Source organism: Megascapheus bottae, chromosome 19, assembly GCF_031878675.1.
Source record: "Megascapheus bottae isolate mThoBot1 chromosome 19, mThoBot2.hap1, whole genome shotgun sequence".
In the NCBI taxonomy this organism is placed as follows: domain Eukaryota; kingdom Metazoa; phylum Chordata; class Mammalia; order Rodentia; family Geomyidae; genus Megascapheus; species Megascapheus bottae.
Genome location: NC_143527.1, coordinates 37,357,976 through 37,380,667, shown reverse-complemented (window position 1 = coordinate 37,380,667; position 22,692 = coordinate 37,357,976). Strand labels below are relative to the sequence as shown.

General features: G+C 40.2%; 1 protein-coding gene across 2 annotated transcripts in view; it reads right to left on the bottom strand.

Annotated features, from left to right (window-relative positions):
* Esco1 (establishment of sister chromatid cohesion N-acetyltransferase 1) overlaps nucleotides 1-22,168 on the bottom strand; it is a 53,973-nt gene extending 31,805 nt beyond the window's left edge. Inside the window, exons 1-5 of one of the 2 annotated variants that reach the window (XM_090353354.1) lie at nucleotides 21,965-22,168; nucleotides 19,085-19,196; nucleotides 11,676-11,778; nucleotides 9,356-10,944; nucleotides 734-845 (exon numbers count right to left, since the gene is read on the bottom strand). In XM_090353354.1, the coding sequence (XP_090209480.1) occupies nucleotides 734-845; nucleotides 9,356-10,888 (1,645 nt within the window). In that variant the 5' untranslated portion in view covers nucleotides 10,889-10,944; nucleotides 11,676-11,778; nucleotides 19,085-19,196; nucleotides 21,965-22,168. Of the gene's footprint in view, nucleotides 1-733; nucleotides 846-9,355; nucleotides 11,110-11,675; nucleotides 11,779-19,084; nucleotides 19,197-21,964 lie in introns of those variants that run through there. The other variant, XM_090353355.1, reaches the window with a different exon arrangement.
* Nucleotides 22,169-22,692: the final 524 nt, after the last annotated feature.

The window sequence follows — 22,692 nt, the reverse complement described above, 5'->3', positions numbered from 1 at the left end:
GGAGGGGGAAAATGACTGGGTGGAGATGGGGGGAGGGAAAGTGAGAGGGGGAAAAAAAAACATGGGAAGAGGTATCAATCCTCAAGAAGTAATGTACCCACTACCTGATGAATGTAACTGTAACTCCTCTATATACATCATCCCCACAATAAAATACAATTTAAAAAATAAAGATTAAAAACATGAAATAGTAAAATGCAAGTCTGGGGAATAAGTTACTACTCCAAGCAAATCATTAAGAAACATTCTCCAGAGAATAAACCACAAAGTAACAAAAGTAAAAATAAAAGAACTTTTGGGAGGTCAAAGGTAGTATTTAATTATCTAAACCAATCAAGAGAAGCAATTCTTTTTCCTTTTTCTTCTTCCTTTTTCTATTTTTTGGTTGGGTCATGGGGCTTGGCCTGGGCACTGTCCCTGAGCTCTTCACCTTAAGGCCACTGCCCTATCCTTGAGCCAAACCCCACTTCCCATTTTCTAGAGATTAAATGGAGTTAAGAGTCTCAGATTCTTTTGTGCCTGGGCTTGATTCTCAGATCTCAGCCTCCTGAGTAGCTAGGATTACAGGCATGAGCCACATGCCAGGCAAGAGAAGCAATTCTTTGAGTAGATAACTTTGATAACCAGAATTAAAAAAAAATACCATAATAGGCACATTTGATTTCTGTATGTAACAGTGACCAAAATGATATTGAATGCTGTGAAGTCAAAATAATTATTTCCAAAGTATTACCTGGGAGTTTACTCTCTCCTGCATCAAATTTTGCTTGACTTGGCAGAGATGAAACAGAAGTGTTTTCTACTGCATTGTTTCCCAGCTTGGATTCCAAACATAAGCTGAAATTCTGAACACATGTAATTCAAGGTTTTCGTATTAACTTTTGTAGTTTAAGATAATACTTGCTAATTGAACTAATTCAGAAAGAACATGCCTCAAAAAAATCTAATCATAATTTTGCCATAAGCTCCCTTTCTCAGTATTACCTCATTACTCACTCCTTTTCATACTAGTTTTTTTGTCGGTTGTGGGACTTGAACTCTGGGCCTGCATGCTGTGCCTGAGCTCTTCAGCTTAAGGCTACTACCCTACCCACTGAGCAACAGCACCACTTCTGGTTTTCTGGTGGTTAATTGGAGATAAGAGTCTCAGGTCCTTTTGTGCCTGGGTTGGCTTTGAACATGGATCCTAAGATCTCAGCCTCCTAAGTAGCTAGGATTACAAGCATGAGCCACCGTGCCCAGCTCCATACCAAACTTAGAACTCATTCCCACTCCCAGAAATACAGTCCAGAGTTGCATGACTCAATTTTCTCAGAACTTCATGTGTGGACTGTACTATCCAATATGGTTGTGAATGTCACGTGAGCACTTGAAAAGTATGACTTGAGAAGTGTTATAAGCATAATCACATGTCAGACTTTGAAAACTTAAACCACACACATTCTCCTCTCCCTTACATACACACACATAAAGTATATTATTTATAACCAGGTACCTGTCTATAATCCTAGCTACTTAGGAAGCTGAGATCTAAAACATCTGGTTCAAAGCCAGATGTTCTACCCAAGTGGTAGTGCACTAACAGAGCAAGCAGGTGCAAGCCCTAAATTCAAACTCCAGTACCACCAAAAAATGTAATTTTTTATAACTGATGTTGAAATGATAGCATTTTGAAGAAAATGTAATTTTCAGAATTGATGTAGAAATCATAGCCTGTGTGACAGGCATACCACTGTACATGTATGGTCTGATAGATTTAAATATAATATATGATATATAAAGCACATATTAGTGGGCTGGGAAGGTGATTTAGTGGTAGAGTGCTTGCCTAGCATATATGAAGTCCCATATTGCGATTTCTGAGTACCACATAAACAGAAAAGGCTGGAAGTAGTGCCTGTGGCTTGAGTAGTACAGCCCTAGCCTTGAGCAAATGCTCAGGGACTGTAACGAGGCCCTGCCTTTAAGCCCCATGACTGGGGAGGAGGGGGGCATGGAACCCACATATTAAATGTTAAAATGAATTTTACCTGTTTCTTTTTGCTCCATTAATGCAGCTATGTAAAATTTAAAATTACGTTTCTATAGTCATGATCTAGAATATCTAATAAAAATTCTCATTACTCAAAATTCAATTTTCCAATGAAGCTTTCAGTTTTTCTTAACCTTCTTCATATATCAGTTTATATCTCTCTCAACCCCTTTTAACTATTTAGAACTAGTTGACTTATCAATAGCTCTTAGGAGCAATAATCACATCATACTTATCTTTATTCCCAAGGACCTCTAAGCTAAAATCTTATCAAAGCATATACACAATTAGTAACTAATAAGCATTTACTACCAATCCCATTAACATTCAAAACAGAAATAAAAGGCAAACATTTTGTATGTATGTCTATTGTGATTGCTAAAGTGATCATGACATGACTAGAACCTTTTCTTTGGTGACTTTGTCTTTATTGTACTGGTCCTGGAGCTTGATTCCAATCCTAAGCTTTTTTGCTCAAGGAGAACACTCTAACACTTGAGCCATATAGCTTCACTTTTGGCTGGAGATCAGTGTCAACTTTACAATCCATGATCCTCAGATCTCAGCTAAATAAATACAGGCATGGTCCATGGCACCCAGTTAGAACTCTTTTGTTTAGTGAATATACAAAAGTAACAGAAAAAAAAAAGTAAAATAACATGTTATTAATGATTGTATTCACATTAATAGGAAGGTAGTAAATTACTGATTTTAAAAACAGACCATAAACAATGGAACCTTAAAAAAAAAAAAATGGAACCTTAAAACTCTGGGCCTGGAATTTGGCCTAGTGGTACAGTGCTAGCCTAGCACGCACGAAGACCCGAGTTCGATTCCTCAGTATCACCTATATAGAAAAAAAAAAAGCCAGAAGTGGTGCTGTGGCTCCAGTGGCAGACCACTAGCCTTGAGGAAAGCCCAAGGATAGTGTTCACACCCTGAGTTCAAGCCCCAGGACTGGCAAAAAAAAAAAAAAATCATATTGTCTGGATAATAAAAGTCTAGACCAAGAACTCATGAAAGTTTTATTGGCTACCTCAATTTATTAGTCATTAACATTTCTCAGTACTATTGATACCAATAATGTATCACAGAAAGAGCATTACATACAAGTGGCCACACAAACTCCCCCCCCACACACAAGTGGGACTTTTAACTCTGGGCCTGGGCGTTGTCCCTGAGCTCTTCAGCTCAAGACTACATACAGCCCTTTCCCTTGAGCCACAGTGCCAGTCCGGTTTTCTGGTGGTTAACTGGAGATTAAGAGTCTCACAGTCTTAGGGAACAGGCTGGCCACTACAGGCATGAGCCACTACACCCAGCACAAAGTTTTCAATATTGTATTGGTTGTGCCTTTTTTTGCATTACTTTCCCCAAATACAAATCCTGCTGAGTCCTGAAGGCAGCCAAACCCACTTTAAATTGACACTCCATACTTTAAAATGTTACTCAGGCAAGTAACTATGTACTTTGAGGATAGGGAGGGTAGAAGGAAAATGGAGGATTAAAAAAAAAGAGGTTGTAACTGGGCTCCATGACTCATGCCTGTAATCCTAGCTACTCAGGAGGCTGAGATCTGAGGATCACAGTTCAAAGCCAGTCCAGGAACTAAAGAATCTGAGGCTGTTATCTCCAGTTAACCACTAGATAAAGAGAAGTGAGGCTGTGGCTCAAGGGTTAGGGCGGTAGCCTTGAGCTGAAGAGCTCAGGGACAATGCCCAGACCCAGAGGTAGGGTGGTAGCCTTGAGCTGAAGAGCTCAGGGACAATGCCCAGGCCCAGGGGTAGGGTGGTAGCCTTGAGCTGAAGTAACCTGTAAGTTCCATTTTTTTGCCTTTATTATGGGGCTAATTGAATTTATAGGATTGTGGTTGAGAAATATGATACTTTACATCATATTAAAAACTATTTTACAATAAAGACAATCATTGACAAAAGCTACTATGACTATTATTAACTCATGTCATCTCACTTCTTCGTGTTTAGGAAACACAGAAAACCTCTTAAAGAAATCTCCTTAAAAGAAATAGGAAAAAAAAAGGGGGGGGGGGCTCTGATAAAGCCCAAAATTCAATAATGACATAAGTTCTGGAGAAGCTAGGAATAACTTAATAAAGGCCACATATGATAAAAGACTACAGTCACAATCATACTAAATAATGAAAAACTAAAACCATTTAGTTTGTTTTTTGCCAGTCCTGGGGCTTAAACTCAGGGCCTGAGCACAGTCCTTGGGCTTTCTCAAGGCTAGGGCTTCACCACTTGCCGCAGCACCACTTCCAGCTTTTTTCTATGTGATACTGAGGAATCGAACACACGTCTTCGTGCATGTTAGGCAAGCACTGAATCACTAGGCCCAAGTCCCAGATCCTAAAAACATTTCCTTCAAAATCAGGAGTAAGACAAGTAGGCCCACACTCTCCATTCCTTTTTCAAATATAATACTGGAATTCCTAGCCAAACCAATAAGGCAAGAAAAAGACATAAAAGGGACTCAATAGGGAAAGAAGTCAAACAACCCTATTTGCAGATGACAAGATCCTATACCTAACTGACCTTACAGCTCCATTTTTAAGCTTCTTGAGCAGATCAATAACCACAAAAACCAATGTCTACATATCAGTAATGGTGAAAACAAACGTATTTGTAAAATCCTCAAAAAAAAAAGGAATAAGCCTAATCAAAGAAGTGATAGGACAGCTATACATTATCCCTAATATACAAAGTTGTGAGAGAAACTAAACCACCCCCAAATTAATAATCCAAATAATAAATGGGCAAAGGAACTAAAGAGAGACCTCATATATTAAGAAGGCAGTCTGGAAGGCAGTTTGGAGATTCCTCTACAAATTAATCATAGAGCTACCTATATTCCAGCCATACCATTCTTGGGACTCTATCCAGATCACTCCAAGTCAAGATACAATAACGATACTTGCACATCCATGTTCACTGCTGTACTATTCATAATAGCCAAATTATGAAAATTGCCCAAATGCCCTAAGACAAATTAGTGGATCAGGAAAATGTGGTACAAAGCTGGGCCTGGTGGCTCTCTCCTGTAATCCTAGCTACTCTGGAGGCTGAGATTTGAAGATCGCAGTTCAAAGCCAGCCCGGGCACTAAAGAACATGAGACTCTTACCCGCAATTAATCACTAGAAAACAGAAGACTGTGGGTCAAGGAGTAGGGCGGTAACCTTGAGCCAAAGAGCTCAGGGACAGTGCCTAGGCCCAGAGTGTAAGCCCCATGACCCGCAAAAAAAAAAAAAAAAAAAAAAAAAAAAAAAGTGGTACATATACACAATGGAATTTCACTCATATACTAGAAAGAATATCATCTCATATGCAGGGGAATGGATAGACCTAAAATAAATCATGCTAAGTGAAGTAAGCCAGGCAACTCATGTTTTCTCACACAAGTGGAAGCAAGATCTAAAACACAAATATGCATGGTAACATATATAGGGCTCTATGCATTCGCACACAAGCAAAATGACTAAAGGAGGGTATACACAGAGGAATACAAAACTATAACTTCTGAAAAGCACACTGTATATCAAAACAAATATCAGAGCCAGACACTGGGGGCTCACACCTGTAATCCTAGACACTCAGTAAATCTGAGTACTCTGAGATTTGAGGATCAAGATTCAAAACCAGCCAGAGCACTATACAAGAGCTCGGGGACAGTGCTAGTGGCTACCTGAGTTCAAGCCCCACAACTGACAAAAACAACAAAAAAAAGAAAGTACAAACATATTCTAGAAGGCAAACATAGAACAGAGGACTGAAGAAAGGTGAGCCAATTCAGTCTTTATAGTCAATATACATTATTTTAAAAGTACTATGTACTTTGAGAGTAGGGAAGGTAGAGGGAAAATGGGGGAGAAAAAAAAAAGGGTATAGTTGGGCTTCATGGCTCACACCTGTAATCCTAGCTACACAGGAGGCAGAGCTCTGAGGATCACAGTTCAAAGCCAGTCCAGGAACTAAAGAACCTGAGACTCTTATCTCCAATTAACCATTAAAAAAAAGAGAAGTGGGGTTGTGGTTCAAGGGGTAGGGTGGTAGCCTTGAGCTGAAGAGCTCAGGGACAATGTCCAGGCCCTACAAACCAACCAAAAAAAGGGGGGGGGGTGAAACTGACCAAGAAGTATTGCAATCATAACTGCACATGGAATATTAACCCTTTTGCAGAACCACTTTTAAAAAAAGAAAAAGAAAAATCATGCCTCCTCTGTAACCCGTGCTTAGATGCAGGCACTGAAATATGTCTCAAACTGGTAAGTTATCATATTTCTGGAATACCTGTAATAGTGAGCACTTGTTAATATTGTTGGAAAAAAATCTTTAATAGAGGAAAATATCAAAACATTTTGTGCTGACTACACAAAATCAAGTTCCAGAGCCTGGTGCTATGGCTCACGCCAGTAACGCTACTACTCAGGAGGCTGAGATCTCTGGATCAAGGTTCAAAGCCAGCCCAGGCACAAAAAGGACTTAAGACTTTTATCTCCAATTAGCCTCTAGAAAAGGGGAAGTAGGACTTGGCTCAAGGGTAGGGCAGTAGCCTTGAGCTGAAGAGCTCAGAGACAGTGCCCAGACCGAGTTCAAGCCCCATGACCCACAAAAAAAAAAAAGAAAAAAGAAAAAAAAATCAAGTTCCAAATATGTACACACAATGGGTTAATTACATCCAATAAAAAAAACCACATCTACGCATTATTTATGCATTCATAAACACAAAAACATACAAATAAAACAGAAGGGAGGGGCCAGGAGTTTGGTCTAGTAATAGAGTATTTGCCTGGCACGCATGAAGCCCTGGGTTTGATTCTTTAGTACCACATACACAGAAAAGGCCAGAAGTGGTGCTGTGGTACAAACAGATTACTAACCTTGAGAAAGCTCCAGGGCAGTGTCCTGAGTTCTAGCCCCGAGACTGGTAAAAATAAGTAAATAAATAAACTACACAAACCCAAAACACATTTCAAATGTCATACAGAGCCACGATAATGTGCTCCAAGTAAACATCTCCTGCCTAGGACAGTTAGTCCAAAGAAATGGGTTTGACTTATCCTTTTTTATAAACTGCCTTTTGAGAGTTCGGGAGTTTTTTTGTTTGCTTGTTTGTTGATTGGTTGTTTTTTTTGTTTTTTTAAAGAAGCAGGGTTTGCACTCAAGGCCTCAGGGCATCATACTTCACTGATCTGTTTACTGGACTATACCACTTGAATTTTACCTCCAGACCAGCTTTTTGTTGCTTATTCTGGATACAAAATATCATGAACTTTTCTGTTAGGCTGACTTCAAACTGAAATCCTGTGGATCTCAGCCTTCTGAGTAGCTGGGATTACAGATGTGAACGATCTAGTATCCAACTCCTTTTAGGTTTTGAAAGGCATTTATGCAACTTGTGAGAGGACACGTTCAGCACGGAGACAATTTTAAACAAAAGCCACTTCGTGCTGCAAGATGTTTACAGCTGTATTTTTCCTTTAATGCCAAGAATGGGCCTATGACATCAAATAGGCAAGAACTTCACTTCTGAGCCCCATAACTTATTACTCCTACTAATTCTTTCCAATTACCATCACTATCCTCAATTGTCTTTTCCTTTGATTTTTTTAATCTTTAATTTTTTTGCCAGTCCCAGGGCTTGGATTCAAGGCCTTAACACTGTCCTCGGGCTTTCTCAAGGATAGAGCTCTACTGCTTGAGCCACAGCACCACATCCAGCTTTTTCTATGTATATGGGACCAAGGAATCGAACCCAGGTCTTTATGTATGCTAGGCAAGCACACTACCACTAGGCCAAACTCCCAGCCCTTCTTATTGTTTTTTAGACAGGTTTGCACTATGCAGTCCAGGCCCCTTAATTCTTCTGCATCAGCCTATAGTACATTATGATCATGAACTATGACACCAGCTGTTAAATAATTATTTTTTAATTGATGTTTCCATTTGTGTAAGAGTAGCAAATGATATGTCTTCTAAGTTCAGTTTTGATTTTCAACCTATATACTGATTTATTTTCATAGCTTTTGGCATGAAGCCCAGATCCTGAGCTCACTCAAATTTGCTCCTAACCCAAATGTTTCTCGAATTTAACTTCAAATTACTCAAAATTTCGCTCAAATGATTTCCTAACAAAAAATTTTAGGTTGAGGGCCAGGAGTTTGGCCTAGTAGTGCTTGCTTAACATGCATGAAGACCTGGATTCGATTCCTCAGCACCCCACATACATAGAAAAAGCCAGAAGTGGTACTGTGGCTCAAGTGGTAGAATGCTAGCCTTGAGAAAGCCCAAGGACAGTGCTCAGGCCCTGAGCTCAAGCCACAGTACTGGCAAAAAAAAAAGTCTCAGGTCCTCCTTTTGTGCCCAGGCTGGCTATGAACCTTGATCCTCAGATCAAGTAGATTCTGAGTAGCTAGGATTACTTGTGTGAGCCAAAAGCATGGCTTTGATTTCAAAATTCTTCAGTTGGAGGATGTGGTACAGAGGTGGTAAGGATTGCCTATCAAGCATTATTATCCAGATTCAATCCCTAGCACTGCCAAGAAATAAAAGTAGGCAAGCAAGTAAATAGACATTCAAAAATTCTTGGCCAGTACAATTTTATTCTTAAACATTAAGAGTGATTTATACCTCTCAGGCATTTCAATTTGCTAACTGAACAAAATAGCTACAAAATCAAACAAAAAATATTCTTTTGAAGATGCTGAACTTTTAAATTTCATCAGATGGTATAAAAAGTTGCTTTATCCCAGTTAAAATTAATTTTGACATGATGATGAAATCTAGATGGTGTTTTTAAGTTTCACACTTTAATCACTAGGTAGTATGTTTTAATCAGGAGAAAACATAAGTGTATCTATCATGTGTTAGGCTTAAATGAAAATCTAGGATTTAGAAGATTCCATAAGAGTGAGAATAAAGAGAAACAAGGGCCAGGAGTTTGGCCTAGTGGTAGAGTAGCATGCACAAAGACCAGAGTTCGATTCCTCAGTACCACATACACACGGAAAAAAAAGCCAGAAGTGATGGTGTGACTCAAATGGTAGAGCTCTAACCTTAAGATAATCCAAGGACAGAGCTCAGGCCCTGAGCCCACGACCAGGACTGGCCAAAAAAAAAAAAAAAAGAAAACACAAGCAGCATCTACATCAAGGTAAACAACGAAAGAAACCACTGTAATTCAATCTCTGTAATATTGGATCAATAATTTTATGGTCTACTTCTTAAACTAAAAATGTTGTGAAGTTTAGTAAGAAATAAAAGGTGCTCAGGCACCTAGACTGAACATAATGAAAATTGATTACCTTATCTGATGTTGATTCAAAAGAATGTTTCATCTGATTATCCAAAGGTGAGTCAGAAGGTTTTATCTGATTATCCAAAATTTCAGGAGCCCTTTCTGTGGTTTTATTAGTTTCAACTGTAATATCATTAATAATATTAACTTCTTTCATTTTAACTTCAGATTTAATTTCCTTCATTTTTTCCTGATGGCAAATTACATTTTTATCATGTGGTTTTGCCTCTAAAAATGTACTTTGAGTCACAGAATGATGCATTTCTAAAACTGGTGGTGAAAAATTTGTTCGCAATATGCCCAACTTAGAGGAAACTTGAGAGTCTTTATTTTGCTGCACAGAATTAAATTTTGAGAGCTTAATTTTAGTCCAGTTGGAGTTCTTCTTTGTTGCAGTGTTTATTCCATTTAGTATACATTTCACAGGTTTTGTTTTTCTACTGGGGAAGAAACGGTTGCATTGCACATCCTGATTTGTTTCTTTTTGATGAGGTATCTGTCTTTCAACATCAGTTTCTTCTGATTTTACTTCTGTAAGATTCTCTTCCTTTATAATTTCCACTTGTGATGATTCCTTTTTTACTTCTACAGTATCTGACTCAATTTCACCAGCAATTTCTTCACAAAGCTGGAGAATGCTACCACGTTTGCTCTTTCCTGTTGGCTCCAAATCATTATCTATACTTTGTTCAGGCACTGATGGCTGTGGACTTTTTTGGGATTTTGTGCTAGTATTCACTTGTGAATGAGCTGACTTCAGTTCATTCTTTTTAGAGACCAATGAAGTAGCTACTTTTGATCTTTTTATTTCAGAAGTTACAGGCACAGGTTTTAGTTCTTCTTTTCTAGTAGTTTTCTCAAGACACTTTTCAGATCCTTGTGTACATTGAGAACTACAAGTATGAACTGTCCCATGTTCTACTTTGAGTTTTTTTGCTTTAGGGGAATTTACTATCTCATTAGTTACTGAATTTTCATACTCTTTACAATCTGATTTTATTTCCAGCACTTTCCTTTTCACATGTTTTTGATTTATTTTAACTTTATTAGACTTATTTTGAATACTGTTACAGTGTTCTTTCCTTGTTATGGGTACACACTGTTTAACTGCTTGAATTGGACCCTGAATTTCTCTACTGCGCAAAGACCTTGTTGAACACTCTCTTAACTGCAGTAATCTTTGAGATCTCCGATTAAGATGCTCATTTGATTTAGTTTGATGCACTAATTTATTCTGACATTTATTTTTTGTAGATTCTTGTGAATTTCCTTTCACAGGTACCGTATTTTTATTGATGCATTTAGTGGCTTTATCACTAGAGGCAGCCTTTGTTGACCGTGTAGTCATACGTGTTCCCAATTCACATTGAATTACTTTACTTTCACTGGGAGCTTTAGCCAGTGACTTTATAGCTTCCACAGGACCTGATTTTTTTGCTGGACTGTTTTGAGAACCTTGAATGTTTATTTCTAAATTCTGGTCTTTACTTTCTTCAGTAATACTGGAAGAATTTTCTCTTGATTTCTCCTGAATGGACATTATTCCTGAGTAAGGTCTTCTATTTCTGAGTAGTTTTTGAAAGGACAGCCTGTGTCCTGATAGGTAAAAATGTTGAGTATATACTATTACAGAGAAGCAAGCTGTGAAAACCAACTTTAACTTAGGCTGATACACATTTTCAACAAAAGTACTAATTTGCTTCAAGTAAGGTTTTTAGGACACGAGAAAAACTGGAATCAACTTTGAAAGATGATTGCTTTATGTTCTAAAGAAAATTTAACTAATTTGGCATTTGCATAATTTTTAAATGAAAAGAAACTTAATTCAGATTTATTATTGTTAAAATGCTTCAATTAATTTTTAGTTTCAATCCTAACTCTATTACTGGAGAAGTTATTTATCACTGACCTGTCTGTTTTGACAAAATTTTTGAAAACTCTTTTCTTCTGAAGTCTACAGTTACTGGACTCAGATTCATTTGAAACATGTCTTATGATTAACACGTTTCTTTCCTTGTCTGCTGAGTAAGTTGGTTTGTAGTTCTTATTTAATCTCCTTTGTTTAATAAAGTACTCTACTAATATAGACTTCCTTTTGTGCTGATATGTCTGAAAAAAATTTAAAAATAAAAATTAAATTACAATATAGTAGTCATTTTAATACTCTGCAGAAATGATCCAAATAATATGAATTAATTCTAACATTTCCTTTTGAAATATTTAGACTATATACTTAAGATTAACAGAATGAAGCATCCTAAATGTACTCCTATAATCAATATTTTGTTTTATAAGATCATATAATTGCTGAAAATCAGTATACTTACAATTCTTTTCCCACAAGACAGAACTGATGTTTCAGCCACCATAACTCATGAAAATCTGATAAAACCATTCCTTATAACCTGTTCTTAACACATTACACAGCACCTAAAAGAGAAAGCATCTTTCAATGTTTAAAAAGACAAAACATGGGCTGGAAAGGTGGGTTAGTGTGGTAGAGTGCTTGCCTAGCATTCATGAAGGTTTTAGTCTTCAATACCACATAAACAAAAAAAGCCACAAGTGGTGCTGTGGCTGAAGTGGTGGAATGCTATCCTTGAGCAAAAGCAGCTCAGGTATAGCACCCAGGCCCTGAGTTCAAGCCCCATGAATGGAGGAGAAGAAAAAAAAAAAAGATGACCACCATAATCCTAGCTATTCAGGAAGCTAAGATCTGAAGTCATGGTTGAAAGCCAGCCCATGGAGAAAAGTCTATCTCCAATTAATCATTAAGAAACCAGAAATGGACTGTGGCTCAAAGTGGTAGAGAGATAGCTATGACTGACCAAAAAAAAAAGGATAAAAATGTTCATCTTTCATGAATCAAATAATAGACCTATACTACAACTTGTCTTATTTTTTCATTTCATACCTTGCCTTATATAAAATATTTTAGTATTTCTGCCTTGAAATATATATATGAATCCAGTGAAGTATGTATCCACTTTAAATTGTGAGAAAAAATTTAAACTAAAAAAAAAAAATACATTACATTCCTGAAGATGTAGTTTAAATCGTAGAGCTTTGCCTAACAAAGTATACTAAGCTCAAACCCTTGTACCAGGCTCCCCACTAAAAAAATAATTAGCCAAAAGTAAAACCTTTTGAGGGAAAAGTTACAAATACATAAGTAAAAGATACAACACAAAGAAGGTAGATTTGGTCATGAACATTTTTGTCAACTAGCATTCAAAATCCAAAAAAGCAAAAGGCTGGGGACGTGGCCAGTGGTAGAGTACTTGCCTAGCATGCCTCAGTACCACATAAACAGAAAAAGCCAGAAGTGGTGCTGTGGCTCAAGTGGCAGAGGACTAGCCTTGAGCAAATGAAGCTCAGGGATAGTGTCCCTGAGCTCCAAATTCAAGACCCAGAACTGGCAAAAAGTAAAATAAAAAAATTTAAAAAAGCAAAAGCAGCCAGGTGCCAGTAAATCATGCCCGTAATTCTAGCTACTCAGGAAGCTGAGATCTGAGGATAGTGGTTCAAGCCAGCCAGAGCACAAAAAACTCTTACCATCAATTAACCACCAGAAAGCCGAAAGTGGCACTGTGGCTCAAAGTGGCAGAGTACTAGCTCTGAGCTGAAGAGCTCAGGGACAGCACCTAGGCCCAGAGTTCAAGCAAGCCCCATGACAAAAAAGAAAAAAAAAGCAAAAGTATAAACAGAAAGAGATGTAACGGGAAGGAGTGACAGAGGATAAATAACTGATCTAATATTCAAAAAACCTGAACTAGAAACAGAAAGGCTGGGAAACAGCTCTATTTGAATTATATGCCCCATCAAAAGTCAAGGGTTGGTAGTACTAGATTCCAAAAGGAATACAGATTAAAATATTAAAAATTCATAAGGTTGGAGATGTAGCTCACACACACACTGAGGACTACAGTTTGAAGCTAGCCCAGGCAGGAAAGTTTGTGAGATCCTTATCTCCAATAAACTACTCAGTAACAGCTGGAAGTGGTACTGTGGCTCAAGTGGTAGAGCACTAGCCTTGAGAAAAAGAATCTCAGGGACAGTGCCCAGGCTTTGAGTTCAAGCCACAGGACACACAGACAAACCACACAGACAAACCACACACACACACACACACACACACACACACACACACACACACACACTTTCAGATTGCATTTAACTATTAAATCCCCAAAATACTGGCCTCTGGAGGTAAATTTATCTACAAAGGATAAAACTAATTATAGACTCAACAATAGGCACATGTTAAGGACAGAAGTATCATACCGTCAATAAATACACAGCTATACACATACTGATGGCTAAAACTTACCCCATAGCCCTCTTTGCCTACTCAAGGCAGGCTTTTACAAACTGCTAGCCAAGCCTATACTTTATTAGATAGAAACCAAAATAATCACAAGAGGAATATCTCAACATGGAAGAAAGTGCAAAAAGATTGACTTTGAAGAAACAAATTAAACAGAAAACAAAACCTAAAAATTGGCCAACTCTACTGTAATACAAGTACTTAAGAATATTCACAGATAAAACATTAATAAAAACACTTTCAGGGCTGGGAGTTTGGCCTAGTGGTTAAAGTGCTTGCCTGGCATGCACGAAGACCCGGGTTCGATTCCTCGGTACCACATACATAGCAAAAAGCCGGAAGTGGTGCTGAGGCTCAAGTGGTAGAGCTCTAGCCTTGAGAAAATCCAAGGACAGGACTCAGGCCCTGAGCTCAAGCCCAGGACTGGCAAAAAAAAAAAAAAAAAAAAAAAACACTTTCAGGTAAATAATCCAAAAGAACTATTGGAAGAGCAATAGGAGAAAAAGATAGGACAATTCAGAGAACCGTATTGGGAATGTAGCCCAGTGATAGAGAGCTTGCATAGCATACCCAAGGCCCTGGGTTCAATTCCTTGGTACCATACACACAGGAAAAGCTGGCAGTGGTGCTGTGGCTCCAGTGCCCAACCCCTGAGCTCAAACCCCAAAACTGGCCAAAAAAAAAAATTTAAAAGAACCATCCATGAAGGTCCAGGTGCTCAGAAACTAGTATTTTAATAATAAATGAAAAAAGACTATGGCCCATTGTTATAAGCCTAGCTATTATGGAGCTTAGGGGTAAGAATATCATAATTCAAAGTCAGACCAGACAAAAGTTATCAAGACCTAATCTAAAAGTCCGATGTGATAGCATAATGTGTGTACTGTATTTTGTTTAAGGCAGAGATGAAGACTGTGGTCCAAGCCAGTCAAGACAAAACGTGTGTGATCCTATCTGAACCAAATCTAAAAGGGCTGACAGTAATAGCTCAAGTGGTAGAGCATTTACATAGCAAGCACAAGACTTTTTAATTGAGCTTATGTTTTTAAACAAAGGGGAAAGGGGAGGAAGAAGAACATTTTACCAAAGAAAAGAACATTTAGGGCTAGGCGCCATGGCTCACGCCTGTAATCCTAGCTACTCAGGAGGCTGAGATCTGAGGACCCCAGTTCAAAGCCAGCCCGGGCACTAAAATCCATAAGACTTCTCTCCAATTAACCACCAGAAAATTGGAAGTGGTACTGTGGCTCCAGGGGTAGGGTAGTAGTAGCCTTGAGCTCAAGAGCTCAGGGACAGCACACAGGCCCAGAATTCAAGACCCATGATCCACACACACACAAAAAAAATTTACCAAAATAGATTACAAGATTTTCTTACGCCTACTATAAGGTAAACAAATGACCCTCAAACTTCTTGAGATACAGAGAATGAGAGAGTTTTTAAGGTCAACCCTGGAACAAAATTAGAAAAGCCCTATCTCAACCAAGAAACCCAAATAAACCAATAAACCCAATAAACACACTATGGTGTGTTCTCAACTATTAAATAGGCACAAACAGAAACATTACAGTCCAAGACCAGCCCCAGTAAAAATTTAAGATCCTACTCTAAAAATAAAGTCAAGCATCAGTGGTGCACACCTATAAATCCTAGCTATTGAGGAGGCTAAGAGCTAAGGATAGATCTTCGTTCAAAACCAGCCCAAGCAGGAAAGTCTGTGAGGACTTTATCTCCAATTAACCACCAAAAAAGCGGAAACAGAAGTGCATTAATCTTGGGGGGGGGGGGCACTCAGGGCCAGGAGTTTGGCCTAATGGTAGAGTGCTTGCCTAGCATGAACAAAGACCAGGGTTCCATTCTTAGTAGCACATACATAGAAAAAGCTGGAAGTGGTGCTGTGGCTCAAATGGTTGAGCTCTATCCTTGAGAAAGCCCAAGAACAGTATTATTACCTGAGTTCAAGCTCCAGGACTGGCAAAAAAAAAAAAAAACAAAACCCACCCACAACAACAACAACCAACTCGGGGACAGCTTCTAGACCCTGAGTTCAAGCACTAGGACAATTGTCACTACCATGTCACTGTCCCCACCTCTCCCCACCGCTCTCAAAAAAATAAAAAGAGGGCTGAGAATGTAGCTCACATTGCAGAACCCTTGCCTAGCAAATACAAGGCCATGACTTCAATTATTAGTACTGAAGAGGAGGTGGGCTCACTAGTGTGCAAAACCACTTCTCCAGCATTCAAGAATCAACAGCTTTCCTATCTAACAACAACAAACAGTCTGAGAAATTTAAAAACAATTCCATTCACAACAGCCTCAAATATAATAAAGCTAGGCATGGTGGCTTACGAAATCCTAGCTACTCAGCAGGCTGAGATAAGAAGACTGCATTTCAAAGCCAGCCAGGGCACTAAAATCCATGAGACACTTAGCTCCCATTAACCACTAGAACACCAGAAGTGGCACTATGGCACAAGGGGTAGAGCAGTAGCCTTGAGCTGAAGAGCTCAGGAACATCACCCAGGACTCAAGTTCAAGCCGCACAATCTACCCAAAATAAAAATAAATAAATAAAAATAAATCAAGTGATTCCTACATATTAACTAAGCAAGAGAAAAAAGGCCTCTTTAGTGAAAACCTAAAGAAACTTCAGACAACAGAAGACAAAAGAACTCTCATGATCATGAATTGACCAAATCAGTATCATGAAAATGACCAAACTGTCAAAAAACAATGTATAGATTCAATGTAAATCCCAGTATCATTCTTCAGAAAAACAGAACTAGTAATCCAAAGAGTGGCATGGAAGTATCTCAAATAGCAAAAGCAATTCTGATTAAAAAGAGCACCTACTGGAGGTATCACAATACCAGACTTTGAATTATACTTAGTACTGGAACAAAAATAAACCCAATGCCAGGTGCTGGTGGCTCAAGCCTACTAAAGAGGCTGACATCTGAGGATTGCAGTTTAAAGCTATCCCAGGCAGGGAAGTTTGTGAGACCCTTATCTCCAGGGCCAGGAGTTTGGCTTAGTGGTAGAGTGCTTGCTAGACGAATACCCGGGTTCGATTCCTCACTACCACATACATAGAAAAAAGCTGGAAGTGGTGCTGAGGCTCAAGTGGTAGAGCTCTAGCCTTGAGAAAGTCCAAAGACAGTGGTCAGGCCCTGAGCCCAAGCCCAAGGCTGGCAAAAAAAAAAAAAAAAAAAAAAAAAAAAAACCCTTATCTCCAATAAACTACTCAGTAACAGCTGAAGTGGTACGGTGGCTCAAATGGTATAGAGCACTAGCCTTGAGGAAAAGAAATCTCAGCGACAGTGCCTAGGCTTTGAGTTCAAGCCACAGGACACAGACACATCACATACAAACACATACATACACTCCAAAACCAATAGAAGACTCAGAAATAAAAGTACACAGGTATAACCATCTAATTTTCAACTAAGAAGCCAAAAACATACCCTAGAAAAAAGAAATCGTCTTCAACAAATAGTGCCAGCACAACTGGTTATCCATTTGCAGGAGACTTCATTTGACCTCTAACTCTCACCTTGTACAAAACCAACACCAATGGAACTAAGAACTCCAAGACAGACCTGAAATTTTAAAATCTAATATAATGTTAGAGCTGAACTCAGGACCTTGAGCTCTTGCCCAGCTTTTTCTACACAAGGATAGCACTTCACTTGAGCTGCATCTCCACTTCCACTGTTTTGGTAATTAACTAGGTAAGAGTCTCATGGGACTATCCTGCCTGAGCTTACTTTTAACCTCAATCTTCAGATCTCAGCCTGCTAAATTTAGCTAGGATTACAGGTGTGAGCTACCCACACCCAGCTAACAAAGTTTCTTGTGCAGTAAAGAAGTCAGGTAGGATAAAACAAAATGTGACATATCAACAAAACAGAAAGTAGATCAGCAAATAAAATGAATAAATTACTAACACTTGAAACAAGATGGGGTCATCACAATCACACTCAGTGACAGAAGCTAAAAACAATGTCAGTTCTACTTTTTTTCATGGAAGTATTTAAAATACAAATTAATCTATGGAAGTGGGGAAAGAAATAATGAATGATTAGTCATTGCCAGAGGGCAGGTTTTGAAAAGAAAGATACATTTTGGGGAATGATGACAATGTCCTTTGTCTTGAGTGTGATTTCCATGAGTATTGACAGTCAAAACTCATCAAATTTTAATTTTAAGAGATAAAGTTTATTGTACTTTAATTTTATGCCAATAATCCTGCCCAACAAAAAGAACTGAAACTGATTATGAGCCTATGACTACAAAACATGAGTAAACAAAAATAAATCAGAGTACACAGCACACTCTTTCTATAAAAAGGGAAAAGGAAGACTGGAGGAGACGGGTGCAGTGGGCACAGGACTCACGCCTGTAAACCTTAGCTACTCAGGAGGCTGAGCTCTGAGGATCGTAGTTCAAAGCCAGTCTGGGCACTAAAGAATGTGAGACTCTTATCTTCAATTAATCACTAGAAAACAGGAACTGGGGCTGTGGCTTAAAAGGTAGGGTTGGTACAATAGTCAGGTGATTGAAACAATCCAGATGCCCTACTGTAGATGAATGGATACAGAAAATGTGGTGTGTGTGTGTGTATACACACAATGGAATTCTACATAGCCAACAAACAAAATAAAATAATGGCATTTGCAGGGAAGTGGATGACTCTAGAGCAAATCATGTTGAGTGAGACAAGTCAAGACCTAAGGAACAAAAGGCACATGGTATCCTTAATATGTGGCTATTAGATTCAAACAGTACAAGAGCGAGGACTCAATATTTGCACATCCAATGCTATGGACATAACTACATACACATAAAAACCTATGACTCTATAAACATAATGTTTTATTTCATAAACTAATATGTATCTATGATATACAAACCCTTAGCCTAATTTTGATTAAGTTCTAAAAACTAAGTGCCAGTGATTGTATATAGAGATTCCCTTCTTGAACACTTGTTTGTTAAACTTGTCATCTGAAATATGATGTAAAAATCAATGTTAATAAGTTATTTAATAAAAAAAAAAAAAAAGGTTGGGTGGTAGCCTTGAGCTGAACACTTCAGGGACAGCGCCCAGGCCCAGAGTTCAAGCCCCATGACCCACAAAAAAAAAAGGAAGATAGAGGAAAAACAGAAAACCACATGCTTATGTATACAATAAGCACAGAAGAATAACAATGCTTCCTAGAAGACATTGTAGGGCACATGAGAAAAAGCTTCTCATTAAATATTCATCTAAATGTTTTATTACATAAGCATTTACCCATCTAAAACTTAAAAGATAGCTGTTAAAATGCATATTAAAAATACACAATATATTTGGTACAATATCACCTCAGAGGACACAAAATTATCAATGTATAAGCCATTTACCTTAAGGAAATTAAAATCCTCATCAACTTGTTAAACTGATTGATGATGCCTCTAGCTGAATGATGCATCCAATTTTTTCTTGAGTATCTGAGACTCTTAAAACAAGATAATTCTGTAAAGCAAAAATATTGAAAAACAAATCCAAAAATATTATTTGCCTAGTAAGTGATACAGTACTAGCCTAAACATTGGTCTCATAATTATCACTATTGTCTGAAAGACATTACTGAACTACAACATGATTACTCTCATGCAGATTTGTCTTCAAAAATAATACCTTTAAGATGGGCGTGGTAGCTCACGACTGTAATCCTAGCTACTCAAGAGGCTAAAGATCAGAGGAACAAAGTTCAAAGCCAGCCTGTGCACAAAAGGACCTGAGACTCTTATTTCTAATTAATCTCTAGAAACAGGAAGTGGGGCTTGGCTTAAAGGTAAGGCGGTAGCCTTGAGTTGAAGAGCTCAGGGACAGCACCCAGGCCGAGTTCAAGTCTCATGACCGGCAAAAGAAAAAAAAAAAAGAAAAACCATAAATATATTTACAATAGTCATAAAATGGGACCGGGAGTTTGGCCTAGTGGTTAAAGTGCTTGCCTAGCATGCATGAAGACCCGGGTTTGATTCCTCGGTACCACATACATAAAAAAAGCCGGAAGTGGTGCTGAGGCTCAAGTGGTAGAGCTCTAGCCTTGAGAAAGTCCAAGGACAGTGCTCAGGCCCTGAGCTCAAGCCCACGACTGGAAAAAAAAAAAGTCATAAAAACACAGATGCAGGTGGATCAAACCTGTAATCCAAAGTACTTATGAGGCTAAAAGCTAAGGATGTAGGTTAGAAGCCAGCAGTGGTAGAAAACCCTCCAGACACTTATCTATCTCCAACTACCAAAAATAATCAGAAGTGGAGCTCAAGTAATGGAGTGCTATTCTTGAACAAAAAAAGTCCAGGGACAATGCCCAGGTCCTGAGTTCAAGCCTCTGTACCAGCATACACACACACAATGACAGGGGAAAAAATTATTACAAAGACAACCATTATTTTGAATTATGGAATCACTTTCATCACTAAACAATCAACTCTGTATTCTAATGAAATGCCAAGCTTTTTCTAAAAAGCCACCAGTGAAAAGCAATGATGGCATTCATTATTCCGTAAAGCATAATTTATCACCAACTTAAATGCCAGCATAAAATCCTTGTATGAGCTGAGTGTTTAAAAAAAAAAAAAAGACTTCACTACAGAACTATATTGTTAATTGAGCAAAGTGAGAGATGACAAGTGGAAGAAATAACTAAGGAAGATAAAAGCTATATCGGGGCAATCTATGTTGAAAAAATGATTTACAAAGTCACAAACTGACCTAAAGGAGAAGAGTTTCTCTTACAGTTGTAGTTTCATCATTTCCTAATATGCAGAAGGCCTGAATCTGCGTTTTTAATGCTTTCTCATCCTATTCTTATTCCACTGGAATTTGGGTAGTGAACATTTTTTAAGATTTTCAAGTTAAAAACGAACTTCCACTGATGTTGGTAATAAAGCACAAACTTAACACCTGATTAGAAAAGTTCACCACTGAAACTGGTCTTAGTGCAGAGAATAGAGCACATACTCTACCACATGCCCCATACCCGGTTTGGGGATTTTTTTTTGGGGGGGGGGGGGCCGAAGGGAGCTTGAACTAAGTCTGGGTGCTGTACCTAACAGCTTTTGGCTCAAGGGTAGTGCCTTGAGACACAGCCCCACTTTCAGTTTTCTGATGACTAATTCGAGGTAAGTGTCTTTCCAACCCGGGTTGGCTTTGAACCGCGATCCTCAGATCTAATCCATCTGAGTTGCTAGGATTCTAGGCTTCAGACAACAGTTTTTCTGTGTTTGTTTTAATTTAGTGGATGACTGGGAAAGGAAAAACAAAAACACCCTACCTTACACCACCAAGGTTTGTTTTTTTTTTCCCCCACTCTTTGGGGCTATTTATTTTTTTTAATATTGCATACGACTATTTGGATACTGAATGCTGAAAAATTACTTCCTAACAAAAACAATTCCAGGTTCAGCTACAACTACTAGGAGCACGGTTTAATCCCGTCCTCTTCCCCCGTCATCCCCCTTTCCCAGCGGTGTAAAATTCGGCCATCTCCACCACGCGTCATTTACCGACGGAGGGCGGAGATTCCCAGATTCTTAAACATTTCCTAAACAGGTGATCCCGCCGGTGCAAAATAAGCCCCTATCATCATCTCCCGGAGCGGTAAAAATGGCAGACCCGATTCCCTTCGGCTCCCAGCTCTCAGTCGCTTGAAACTTCAGGGCGACCCTGGAGAGCCCATCTTCCAACCCGGAGCGGCTTTACCTGTGTCCAAGCGCCCCCATCCCCGGCACCAAATTCCCCATGACCTTGGGCCCAGGCCACCGCTGGGAAACCGAGATTACACACGCCACGCGCACCCACAGCGCGCCGCCCCACGCGTGCACACACGAGCACCGGCGCACCCGCATCCGCGGGCGGGGCGCAGAGGCCTCGGGCCGCCCGGGGGGGAGCGGGGGAGCGGGGGCCGGGACCAGGCCCGGGGCAGCCCGGCCGTCTCAATGGCTGCACGCTACTGGGGAGCTGGCTCGGGAAGCCTCGGCAGCCGTCTGGGGAGCCCCGGGCCAGCAGCAGCAGGTGACGGGGTCCTGGACCGCGACGGGCAGGTCAGTCCCTACCTCGGACGACGGCGTCCCCGAGCTTCCCACCCCCCGGCCCGGGCAGCCAGGCGCCGGGACCAGATGAGGAAGAGGCATGCGAGACACGGCGACCAGGAGGAGGGAGGGACAGGAAGGACGGCCGCCCGCGCTCTCCGGGGGAGGACGCGGGCGCAGGGACCGTCACTGGCGCGCGCCTACCTCCCTCCGGCCCGGCCGTGGATCCCACACTCGGTGCCGGCCGGACGCCTCACATCCGGGTACCGGGAGACAGCTGCTTCTGCCGCGGCCGCCGCCTCCTCGCAGCGCGAACGCCAAACTTCCGGCGACGGCGTCGACGCCTCGCCCGTCAGATGGGAGTTACCTGGGACCGTCAAGGGTGCGCTTGCGCAGCGCTACTCCTCGATTTCCCCTCCCCACACCCAATCCTCTCAGCTGACTCGCGCAGAAGACGAAGATGGCCGCCACGCTCGCTGTGTGTCACGCAATTTTTTACCCGGGCTGGAGCGGCTGGGCGTCGGAGAACGGAGAGCCCAAGTCCACCGTCAGCGCAGGCGCAGTGGGAGGCCTCGCGTGCGCGTCTCCGCGGGTGGGCGCCGGGCGGGCAGGAGCGGCGCCCCCTAGCGGTGGTCGGTTGCCCTTCCTGTGGTCATCGGGAATCAAACCACCCAGACCTCCGGGTGGGGTGGTTAAGTCTGAAACGCTTGCAACTGTTACCTGTAAATTTCAAGCACTGTAGGTACTTCGATCTGTGTTCTTGGGAACCTATATTCAAAAGGAAGGTTGCAAGCGGGGCGCGGTGGCTCACGCCTGTAACCCTAACCACTCAGGAGGCTGAGATCTGAGGATCACGACCCAAAGGCAGTCTGGGCAGTTAAAGATCTCTCTCCAGTTAACTACCAAAAAAAACTCGAGTAGTAGAACACTGT